Genomic DNA, 12,426 nt, shown 5'->3' with positions numbered 1-12,426 from the left:
AAGAAAGAGGAAAGAAGAAGGAAAAATTTAGAAAAAAGCAGGGAAAAAATAAAAGAAACAAAGGAAAAAAGGAAATAGAGAACAAAAAGAAAAAAGTAACAGCAAGGAAAAAATAAACACAATGAGATTTTTCTTAAAGGAATTAAAAAAAAGGTAGAAAAAAACACGGAAAAAGAAGAAAACGTTTGTGTTGCATTCAAATAATTTCCAATTATATCAAGTGAATCTTGTTGCCAACATTGTACTTCCACTAAAAAAATGTGATTCAGTACAGTTCTGCAAGATTGTTGGATGTGTTTACAGAGGTAAAATGAGTGGTATGTCTGATCATTTTTATGTGGAAGGAAAACTGAGAATGGATGGATCAAATCAAGATGGCGGCGCCCCTGTTCGGCTCGCTACAGTTTTTTTACACTTCGGTCATAAAACCCAGTCTTCGACTCAGTTTTGACGGCGAACAAAGTCAACTCAAACCGCAGATTAATCTACGATCAATCGATCAATTTTTTTGCTGGATATGCGATCATCCAGAAATCAAGTGCTCGGTGCTACGACCACTCGGGAGTGTTTACTTAGCCTTGGACTGCTACGTCAACAAGACCCTGCGGCCTACAAAGCAGCGAAGCAGAGTGGCAAGAGAGCGGTGTGACCGGAGGAGGAAGCGAGGTTGTCGGGCCGGGCTAACCGCTAGGCTAAACCATTCAAAACGCCTTTCCCATCCATTTTCCTCTCCAACGTTCGCTCTCTGGACAATAAACTGGACCATTTACAACTGGATCTAACATCGAACCGCGAGATGACGAACTGCTGCGCTATAATTCTGACGAAGACATGGTTAAACTTATCTATCCCGGCTGACGCTCAAGGAAACCGTGCGGGTCAGATGCATCGACATTTCGTTTTGTATACACGTGTACACGAATGACGATAAAGTATATCTGAATCTGAATTGTGGAGGGCTAGTTATAAGAAGAGTGTGAGGGAAGAGGTGAAAATGTCAGAGTTGAATAAGGCAGAAAAGGAAAGAGAGTTTAAAGAGAGGATAGGGGAAGAGTATGAACGGATTAGTAGAGGAGAAATGGAGAGTGTGAAAATAGAATGTAAGTGGTTTAAAGAGGCGGTGTTGAGGAGTGCGAAAGAAGTGTGTGGAATGAGAAAAGTTGGTCGAGGTATTAGGAAATGAAGTGAATGGTGGAATTATGAGGGAGTTGCTAAATGTTGAAGATGGGATAGAAGTGAGAGTCGAGGCTATCGGTGGGATGGGGAGAATGCGCGTGTTGGGTGATTAAAATTTGAAGCCTGTGGAAACATGGGAGGTGCAAGAGGCAGTGAAAGAAATAAAAGGAGGGAAGGCGCCTGGGTTGGATGGTTGTACTGCTGAATGCTTGAAAAAAGGTGGCACGGCTATGATTGACTGGTTAGTACGCTTGTTGAATGTATGCTTTTTAAGTGGTGTGGTTCCTGTTGATTGGTGTAGTGCTTGTGTGGTGCCATTGTATAAGGCTAAAGGTGATAAGTATGAATGTAGCAATTCAAGAGGTATCAGTTTTTTGTCTGGTGTGAGACAGGGGTTTGTGATGTCACCATGGCTGTTTAATGTGTACATGGATGGTGTGGTGAAAGAGGTGAATGAAAGAGTGTTTGGCAGAGGTGCAGAGATGATGGACAACAGTGGAACGTGGTGGCAGGTAAGTCAGTTGTTGTTTACAGATCACGCAGCGTTTGTGGCTGATTCTGAGGAAACATTGAGAAGGTTGGTAATGGAGTTTGGAAGAGTGTATGATAGGCATGTTATGTGTGAATGTTGGGAAGAGTAAGGTGATGAAGTGTTCACGTGGTGGAGTGGGCATAACGTTAGAAAAAAGGTTGCATGGACAGGTGCTGGAAGACGTTGAAAGCTTTAGGTACTTGGGTTGTTATGTGGCTGCAGTTAGTGGAATGGACTGCGAGGTATTGCACAGAGTGAATCAAGGAAGCAAGGTTTTGGGTGCTTTGAGAGTGATGAGCAACAAGAGTAGGAGTGGATGTTAAGAGGGTACTCTATGAAAGTGTGATTGTGCTGACTGTGTTCTATGGTGCAGAAACTTGGAGCCTGAATGCAGATTTGAGAAGGAAATTAAATGTTTTTGAGATGAAGTGTTTTAGGAGTGACAAGATTGGATAGATTGAGAAATGAAATTGTCAGAGACAGAACTGGAGTTGTAGTGGAACTGGGCAAGCTTGTGGACAAGAGAGTACTCGGTTGGTTTGGACGCATGGATGGATGAGGAGCGAATGTTGAAGAGGATCTACAGAGCAGAAGTCAATGGAAGGAAACCAAAAGGAAGGCCGCGATTGAAGTGGATGGATGCTGTTATGAGTGCACTGCAGGAAAGATGTCTAAATGTAGTGGAAGCTCGAGCGCTTGGTGATAGGAATGAGTGGAGAGGTGTCGTGAAAGGATAGTAGGATGTTTGGACGTGTTCTAAGGGATGGACAGGGCACTGTATGATGCGGCGGGGGTGAACCAGTGAAAGCTGTCGGGCCCTGCTGTTGACAGAAGAGTATGTTGTGTCGCCCTGACCCGAGTGACATGGCCGCTTTCTGTGTCCCGTTTCATCTGGAGGGACGAAAGCATGACCGACTTGGGTGTTGAGGTGCTTAACTTGTGGGTGTTTGGGCAATTGGGTTGGCCACGGTCCCCAATTTATTCATTTATTTTTATTTTTTAATTTTTTTTTGCCACTTTTACCCCTTTTAATTTTCTTCGTTTTCTTTGTTGTTTTTTTGTATGTGTTTGTCTTGCTGTCGGTCACCCCTCTCGAGGGATATGACCAGGGTAGATAGCTAGCTAGATAGATAGAATGGCCAAGTCAAAGTCCAGACCTCATCTAATTGAGAATCTGTTGAAAAAACTGAAAACTGCTGTTCACAAACGCTTTCCATCCAACCTCACTGAGCTCGAGCTGTTTTTCAAGGAGGAATGGTCAAAATATAAGTTTCTCAATGCGCAAAACTGATAGAGACGTACCCCAAGCGACTTGCAGCTGTAATCGCAGCAAAAGGTGGCGTTACAAAGTATTAGCTCAATGGGGCTGAATAATTTTGCACACCCACTTTTTCGTTTATTTGTTAAAGTTTGAAATATCCAATAAAACGTGTTCCACTTAATGATTGTGTCCCATTCATTGTTGCTTTACAATTAATTAGTTTTCTATCTTTATGTTTTAAGTCTGAAATGTGGCAAACGGTCACAAAGTTCAAGGGGGCCAAATAGTTTTGCAAGCCACTGTAGGTGCACAGAGCGGCTACAGTATTGTAGCTTTGCCGGCATGAGTCGCGTGGCATATGTTGTTTTTTTGTCCCGCTAGATGAGCAAGAGCTTCACTTTTGTTTTGGATGGAAGCATGGAAAATTCCCTAAAATGATCCATATTTTGTCCTGTATTAGAGCATTGCAGGTAATCTGCTCCAAGTGAACTATCAAATGGATTGCGTAAAGTTGACTAACACAATAAGATGTTTAAGTCGGAGTCCTAACACTTTGAGGCTGCCACTATGTGACCAAATACTGCTACAAATATTACCGCTAAGTTTATTATGTTTTTAATGTTGCACACCTGCAAGATTGTATAGGATAATTGTTTTGACTATTATTGCTTGTTGTTGTTCGTTGTCTCAGCTATTATGGACTGGTTCCATCATTGTCACTATCAGTTATTTCTGTTGCTGTTCTTTGATCACACACCTTTTTAGGTGGATAACCTAGGAGACTTAATAACCTTTAGAACAGGTTGAAATATCTTATCTGAAGTTTGGTTTCTCTCTCCTTGCACATTAAAAATCTATTGATGTCTTCTCTCCTTATTTTGAGTGTCTGCTAAGTTATAAACTTATCATCACTCTACATAATGCTTTCTGCCACATGAGAGGTGTGTTCCGTTCACATAAGTAGTCACGTATGTTTTTGTTATTATGTACATTCACATTAAAGCATTTGATTAGGGGGCCGGGAGGGGGTGATTTGGGCATTACGCCCAGTGTTAACATAGCCTCTGTGCCGTAATGTGGAACCTTGTGCATAAATAACTACTATAAAATGTCTTTCAGTCAGTATTTTGTGAAGCAATTAAAACTCTTCCCAGGGAACTCAGTGTAGATATTGCCAGAGTCTTTCGATTTTTTTTGCGGCCTTCAATCTTCCTGCCCACTACCAGAGAACTATTTATTTAGAGTGTCTGCTAATTTTAAAACTTATAATTTTGGTCTTTCAAGCTGGATTCCAAACTGTTCGAAAGGCCCTCCATAAGCCCTTTCTTTGGATTATATCTCCTAGGTTGCAAAAGCAAATCTGCCCTTAAGGGTGTGGTATCACAGAATGGCATGATTGGCCGATAGTGACAAAGGTGTAAACAAGGGGTCTGAACCTCACGGCAACGGGGGCCTATTGCGGCCCCCCGGAGGACAGTTTGAGGCCTCGCCCTACTTTTGAGAGTTTAAAGACACAGTGCAATAATTAAGTGACTCCTGGTGGTAAAAAAAATACTCATTTAAAATGTATATCAATTTAAATGCATCAAAAATACATGATCTTTGATTAAAACATGTTTTGAATTACTCGTAGGTTGAGGAAATTTGCATTTATTTTACACCTAGAACTGACAAAATTGTCCACCATCTTGCTGCTACTGGAAGCCCACCAGAAAAACAAAAGTCATGCGAAAGGCTGGACATAAAAATAGAAGAAAAATGACTTGAGTCTCTTTAGTTCATGTCATTCTTTGTGATTTTTATTACTTGTTTTCAGTTGCACTTCACTATAAAGCGAGACCTATTGGTCAAGTAATACACACTGTCCATTTAATGTGCAGCCTATGCGGATTATTTGCACATTATTTTATTATGATTCATTTATGACTGATTTGATTATCCTCTTATCACATTGAATATTGATGTATTTTTATATGTCATTTTATGCTGCATTTTTTTCTAACGATATTACAGAATGCTGTAAAATTTTATCACATGTCATATTAAAAACCCGATGTGGCCCAACCTGACCCAGATCTTATTAAACAGCCCCACTCTCCACCGCAAGTAAATTGACTTTGAGACCCCTGATCTGAACCGTTCATGAGTCAAAACTCAAAATAATGAACTTGCATCCTATGCAATCACCTTTACAGGTGATCAATATTAAAAACTAAATAAACTTTTTATTTCTGACTAGAAGTGTGTGTATGTGTTGTCCCAACATTAAATCTGTCGTAGAAATCTGATTTCTGAAAGTGTTTTTTTTTTTTTTATCCCTCTCTTTGCCTAGACGTGTCCGTTTCTGGAGTATCGAAGAAAGGGCTCCTCAGGCCATTGCCGTTGTCAGCAACGGCCTTTACTGTGCCTTCTCTCCTGAAGGAAGTGTCCTTGCTGCTGGGTAAGGGCACATTGTATTTTCAGCAGTAACTGGTTTTAGAATTCTAAAAGATTTGTACGGTATTCCCTTGTTTTTTTGGGGCTTGCGTTCCAGAAATGTTTCGTGATATTCAAGACCTGAGAAGTAGAAACAAATTTTATTTATTTGATAGATACCAGTGAGATATATACGACCGTGACAAAATAACAACTCTAGACATTTATTGAGAAGTGGCTGTCTAACTAATTTTTTCCCCCTTTGCTTAAAGCTATGCCAGGTAATGTGTGCGAAGCATCTTATAGTACAGAGGTCGGGAACCTTTTTGACTCAAAGAGCCATAAGAGCAAAATATATTAATTTTATTTTGGGAAAGAGCCACACCATATATTATGAGACAAATTTACTAAATTGCTAAACCCGCGCCCCGGACAAAAGCTTAGTCTTCAGCACATTTACATTTGATGATTTGATAAAAATTATGAAAAGAGAATAATGCCAGAGCCCATGTCCCAAAATCAACAAACATACCACTTTAAACTTGTCTCTTTCTCACTCAAGATCGGTTAAACTCTTTTTTTTTTCCATACATATTGGTTTCAAAACCAGATGCAAGCAGTTATTTTGTAAAAACGTCACAACATTCTGCAAACAGGGAGCCTGATGTGCTTACCTTTGGCGCAGACGGCGTAGGGCGAATGATGGGAGGGAGTGCTTGCACTTTTTGCTTTCACTTTTTGCATACCCATCCCTCCCACTCACCCAACCAAATAACTAAGTTCTCTTCCGGTGTTTTGGCGTATTTACAGTTTGTTCTGTGGATTCATCATGAGGTATCTGAACACTGAACAGATTATATAGTGAGCTTTTATATAAAGGATTCTTTAGAGTTGTATCGCCAAAACGAGTTCTTTTTTTTTTTTTTTTTTGGTGTGACATCTTGACTGTAAATTGTAGTGAAAAACGTGCCCTATATATTCTGCGAAGTACTGCTTTGCAATTCAGCTTTGGTTTGGCTTTGCGTGTATCTGAACAGGATTAATGGCTCAAGTTTTGAACGAGATGGAGAAAATTTGCATGCAATCACATTTGTCTCTGAGCCTCAGGTACTCATAGAACGAGCCATACATGGCTTGCGAGCCATAAGTTTCCAACCCCTGTTATAGTACGTGCAAGAAATATTTGTTTTTTTTTAATTAATTTGTTTCAATTGTTTTTTGTTGACATGGTCTTAATTTTTATTTCAAAAGGCATTTAAAAATTCTTGAATTTAACTGTCCTTAACTTCTAGGAACCCTGATTATTAAATGCTTTACTCAGGGGTCGGCAACCTACGACACGCGTGCCACTGCTGTCGCGGTGTTTTGGCGTATTTGTTCTGTGGATTCATCATAAGGTATCTGAACACTTACTTGAAAAGCGCTATACAAATGCAGACCATTTACCATTAACGTTAGCGCTCCTCCGTGTGTCTGGGCGGCGCCTCGCAAAGGAGAGCTCCGTGTCTTAACCCAGCCAACAAAACACACACGCGCGCGATAAATGAACGAATCATGCTGGCTCCTCGAGCAAAAACATCTCGTTCTTTCCAGCCAGTGTGGAAAACCATTGACTGATGGCGAATATTTAAAAGAAGCGTGTGTGTACGTGCACGTATGCGTGTGCGCGCGCGTGCGTTCTGCATTGCTGCTGTTATTTCAAGTTTTGATGTTTAAACAAAGTTCATGTTGAGTTCAAAGAAGACTCCGTCCATCTTTTACAACAAGATATCATTGATGAATGGTATAATAGCTGACCATATTACTTGTTTTTTTGATTGTAGTTTGTAGTTGATGAAGAATGGTTGATTCTGCTTAATTCTTGTGGTAAAAAGTTGAAGTCAGAATGGCTACAGGCCTTTCCACATGTTGTTCACATTCATATTTTAGTTAATTGATGAACAAGAATAGTGGAAGATAAATTGGTCGGTTATACCAGTGTTTTTCAACCAGTGTGCTGGGGCACACTAGTGTGGCGTGAGAGCTTGTCTAGTGTGCCGCTGGAATTTTATCTTTCCAAAAAATCAGGCCATTATTCAGTATTTTTGCACTCTTCAAATGAGGAACTGTAAGAGTCATGCATATCAGTAGGTGGCAGTAGATTTTTATATACTTTTTATGTACTTATTATCTGCTCTGTAGGTAGCACAGTACATTTAATAACTTAATTTGTTTAACAAAGCGATTTAAGATTGCACTGTAAAAAAATAAAAACATAAATAAAGCACATCATTCCTTTAATTTTAAGTATTTTTTTTTTCTTTTTATATAGTAATTATCTGCTTATGAGGTAGTACAGTAAAATATTTGACATAACTTCATTTTCAAACATTTTCGACGGACGGTGTGCTACAGAAACTTTTTATAAATAAAAGTGTACCTTGGTTCAAAAAGGCTTGAAAAACACTGAGTTATACGATTAAAATGTCTATCCATGTTGTATATTTGGATTGGTGTAAAATGACAGCTCTGCTGCATATTAAAAAAATGTTGTGCGAGTCATTAATCTTGGTGTGGCACACTGATTTACAAGGAAATTTGAAATTGGCAATCCGCACCGAAAAGGTTGCTGACCCCTGGCTATACTCGTAATCACTATTTAATTATATGGTAGTTTCCATTTTGAACGGTGACATGATCCGAAAACTCAAGGAGCAGAAAACCGGGTCATTGAAAACTGTGCCAGGGGGGCACGCCCGAGTTACATTCTGCAGCCAGAGTAACGCACCGCTTTTGAGTTTTAGTAAAGGTAAAGGCGTTATAGCGGCGGAAAAGTTGGATAACCCCACTACTGAAAAAAATAACTCGGTTATGTTACACTGGTTATCTGCTGCAGAACGCAATGCACGATAAAATTCCATGAAGTAACGCACCGCCTTTGACTGTCGTTAAAGGTAACGGCGTCGTAACGATGGAAAAATAACGAGCTAGATAACCCCATTACCGAATTAATAATGTCATCATGTTAGAATAGAATATAATATACCTTTATTGTCATTTTTACAACATTGGTTGAATATATTGTGACAACGAAATTGGACGTGGCACTCAAGTGCCACATTTTACAGTGAGGATAAAGAAAACAAAGAGATAAAGGAACAAAGAAGATGTTTGTAATGTCCGTGTTGCATAGGCTTTGTTTTCCTCCGGAGGGGGGTGTATGAGGGGGTGAGGGACAGACAGAGATGGCCGGATCCAATTAGATGTTTGATCTTACTGTACATACGGTCCAGTGTTTTTTCCCTAATTGCTCAGTCCACGTATTGAATTAATTTGAGAAGAACAGTACTCAAGCATGCCTGATTAAAGTTGCTGGCGACGATAAAAGCTCCGTTGGGGTGTGCAAGCTGCTGTTTATTGATAGCAGCGGGCAGGAGATTTAGCGCTATGCTAACGTTAGCATCCGGTGGAACGTTAGCACCCGGTGGAACGTAAACAGCAACCACGATGACCACAGTTAGCTCTCTCGGTAGATAGAAGGTCTACACGATACTGCTAGAAACTCTATATCGAGTGAGCAGTGTGTGTCAATGATTCGGCTGTTATTGCAGCGCATAGTCCCTCACCCCTGTTTTTACCGGAGTCTCCGTCTCGGTTGTGCCGGTGTAGCGTGCGTCCTGTTAGTCGGACTTGCGGCGTCGGGGAAGCCAAGACTCCGTGATGACAAAAATACTGCAATTTCGGACTAAGCTGTTGGTGGCGATCCGCAGCTCAAATTCACTCACTTTGTGGACGATGGATCTGGTGTTGGTCAGGAACATGCTTGGAAGCGCTGGTCTGTGTGGTCGCCTTCTTAGCCTAGGCCCAACCGGCAGCCTTTTACTTTTGCTCCGTCATTGTCGGCACTGACTTGAATTACACTGGTTATCTGCTGCAGAACACAAAGCACGGTAAAACTCCACAAAGTATTGAAACCGCAATACAGCAAGGGATCAATGTATGAATTTTGTTGATATTTTGTTGATTTTTGTTGTTGTTAGAACTCGTGATGGCACCGTACACTTTTGGGAATGTCCTCGGAGCACCGCCAGCCTACAACATTTGTGCCGGATGGCTCTTAGGCGAGTGATGACAACGCAACAAGTGGAATCATTGGCCATTCCAATACCTCTGTGTGACTACCTATCCTATAAAGTCATCTGATTTTTGTTGAGAGTCCGACAATATCTGCAGCATGCCAGGCAACTGGCAACAAATCATTTATTCTCTGTATTCATTTTCAGAGAACATTTCATTTGTAAAAGTTGATATGCCTTCTTAAATTTCCAGCTCATAGTCGAAGAGTAGAATGTTTTTTTGTATATATTTATTTTTGTAATCGCCCGCTGTACTGTGGTGTGCTGGGATCAATGTGTCTTCTACACCTCTAAGTCCAAGTCTAAGTGTTCTGCTCTCTTCTCTTTCATCAGTTCTCACATGTTGAACTCGTCAAAGTATTTTGCTTTTTCTTGAACTGTCCTTATCTTTTCTCTGACTTAAATTTCAGTTGCACTTACTACCAATACGGACGTATACAGTGTTGTGCACGGCCAACCACTAGGTGGTGCTAGAGCTCCCTCTACCTTAAAAATGTTTATGAAATGTTTTTTTTTGGTTTTTTTTTGCTTTGAAAAATTAATAAACATTTAACTGAGGTCAATACCGACTGGTTCTTTTACAAATAATGGGGATGAATAAAGTAAAAGTATCTATCTATCTATTTAAAGAGATAAAGAAATGACTTAATTTTTATTTTTTTTCAAATAAATGAAATTTTGAAAAATCTTGAATAAAATATATATATTTTCAAAAGTATTATTGCAGCTGGGAGCAAAGTTTGTCAAAGACCTAATGTAGAAGACAAATCATTTTTGTAGTATTAACTCCCATTGTAACTGCTATGTTTTTGATACATTGCAAACCTGTTAAGTTGAAAATATTTTTGCACCTAGAAGTCAAATTGCATTCAATATGTCCATATAAAGATTTTTTTATTTTTATTGACGCTTTTAAATAGATGGGCATATGCGCCTTTTTTCCTCTGTGACTACTTGACCCCTAAAATGTCTATGCTTGGCACTGATTAGAATAGAATAGAATAGAATATACCTTTATTGTCGTGGTTACAAAATGGGTTGAACATATTGTGACAACGAAATTGGACGTGGCACTCCAGTATCACATTTAGCAGTGAGGATAAAAGAAAACAAGGAAGATAAAGGAACAAAGAAGATAAGGTTATAATTTACACAATATAAAGGAACAAAGAAGATAAGGTTATAATTTACACAATATTTACACAAGAAATGTGGGCATATTTAGAATATTAAATGTATATTCTTTGCACAACAAATATTGAACTTGAGGTCATGTGTTGGCGTTTGACTTGGTTGAGGTTGGATCTTTCAAGGATAAGTTGTATGGAGGTGTAACACTTATCCAGCCTTGAGGTGAAGTGTGATATTTAACACCCACGCTGACACATTTGTGTTGAAAGAATGTGCTTACATCAGGCAATGATTTAGGGAAGTGAAAATTTACCTACTTTATAATGTGTGGCTTTGCTTGGAACACTTTCCTTGTTAATACAGTAAATCAGCTGTTACAATTTTATTTGACGTCTTCAATATCATTCATTGTCCCAACTTTCCATCTTCCCCCTACAACTGCTTTACAAACAATGACATGTTGAACTTTTTAATTACTTTTTCTAAATGACAGTCTCATACAACTGTTTTCTACTAAAGCAGGGGTTTCAAACTCATTTTAACTTGGGAGCAACATGGTTTAGAAAAAAACTCAACGTAGATTGAAGAGAAAGAAGGACATAAAGCGATCAAGAAAAGAGGAAAAGATGAAAGGGGGAGAAAAAGAGAGCGAGTGAGAACGAGAAAGGGAGAGAATTAGAGAAAGATACGAGAAAAATAGAGAAAAAATAAAAAGGAGTAAAGATGAAAATGCTGAAATAAACAGAGACAAAGCAAGAGAGAATGAAGGAGAAAAAGAGGAGACCTTGATAAAGAAAGAAAAGGAGAACGAAAGAAGAGAGAATAAGAGGGATAAATTAAGGGAGAGAGAAAGAAGAGAGCTATAGTGAATGAGAGATAAAGAGTGAGGGAAAAAGAAAGGCGAAAGAGAGGAAATAGAAAGCATAAGATATAAGGAGAGAAATGGAGAAAATTAGAAAGAAAGAAAGGGATATAGCTCCAGTTGCTTTGCAGGTGGTACGTGTTTCTGTCAATATCAAGTGGACATATTTTAAATTGTAGCTGACTTTTCTCTTGTATTTCTCTGGGTGTTGTGTCCCGGGCTTTATCTGGCCCGCGGGCCGCATGTTGATACATATGTTCTACCAAAGTGTTGTAAAACTATTATGCGGACTGACTGCTAAAAAATTGCTTCATGTCGTTATGTTCAAACATTGTTTAATTACCTGGAATGAAAACAACACACGTTACTCTAGACAGGAAGTCTCCAACCTTTTATCAAGCTACTTTTTGTTACTAATTAGCGAAAAGGGTTTGTTTGTTATGAATTTCTAAAATAGCAACATCACTCGTTGGCTTGCTAAATAGCCAAAAGGTAGCTTGATCCTTAGCTGGAAAGGTTACCAGGTATAAATTAAAAAGGAGCTAGATAGCTAGTGTTAGGGGAAATGTAATGTTTACCAAATTGTTCGAATTAGTTATCTGACTCCATTAAGCAAACACAAACTTTATTCTCCTAACAGTGCATGCTCTTTTCTTAATTTTAGGAAAAAATATTGACAAGACACATGCATTTTCAGACGGGGGCAGATTTATTTTCTTAAATTATTTCTTAAGTGGATTCCATCGAATTTTGCCGAATTATTGTCCAATTAGTCTAATTAGTCTTTGTAGCGCCTCCCATCTCTCATCTCTCGTCCCGTCTGTCTCTTTCCGTCCTCCGTTTTCCGTCTTTTTGACACGTCGGGTTCATCGGCCCCTCCCCCTTGGGCGGGCCAGGAACTCCACACCTCGTCTGACCGGTACATTACAAAGGC

At 39.4% G+C, this 12,426-nt stretch overlaps 1 protein-coding gene across 2 annotated transcripts in view; it reads left to right on the top strand.

Annotated features, from left to right (window-relative positions):
• wsb1 (WD repeat and SOCS box containing 1) overlaps window positions 1-10,062 on the top strand; it is a 40,778-nt gene extending 30,716 nt beyond the window's left edge. Inside the window, exons 8-10 of one of the 2 annotated variants that reach the window (XM_088345155.1) lie at window positions 5,302-5,409; window positions 6,706-6,781; window positions 9,404-9,555. In XM_088345155.1, coding sequence (XP_088201281.1) covers window positions 5,302-5,409; window positions 6,706-6,781; window positions 9,404-9,412 — 193 coding nt within the window. In that variant the 3' untranslated portion in view covers window positions 9,413-9,555. Of the gene's footprint in view, window positions 1-5,301; window positions 5,410-6,705; window positions 6,782-9,403 lie in introns of both variants that reach the window. The other variant, XM_088345154.1, reaches the window with a different exon arrangement.
• The last annotated feature ends 2,364 nt before the right edge of the window (window positions 10,063-12,426 follow it).

The sequence above is a fragment of the Urocampus carinirostris genome, chromosome 10, assembly GCF_059441175.1.
Source record: "Urocampus carinirostris isolate Australia breed hairy pipefish chromosome 10, RoL_Ucar_1.0, whole genome shotgun sequence".
Lineage (NCBI taxonomy): Eukaryota > Metazoa > Chordata > Actinopteri > Syngnathiformes > Syngnathidae > Urocampus > Urocampus carinirostris.
The sequence above is the reverse complement of the archived record's forward strand: the minus strand, read 5'-3'. Positions and strand labels throughout refer to the sequence as shown.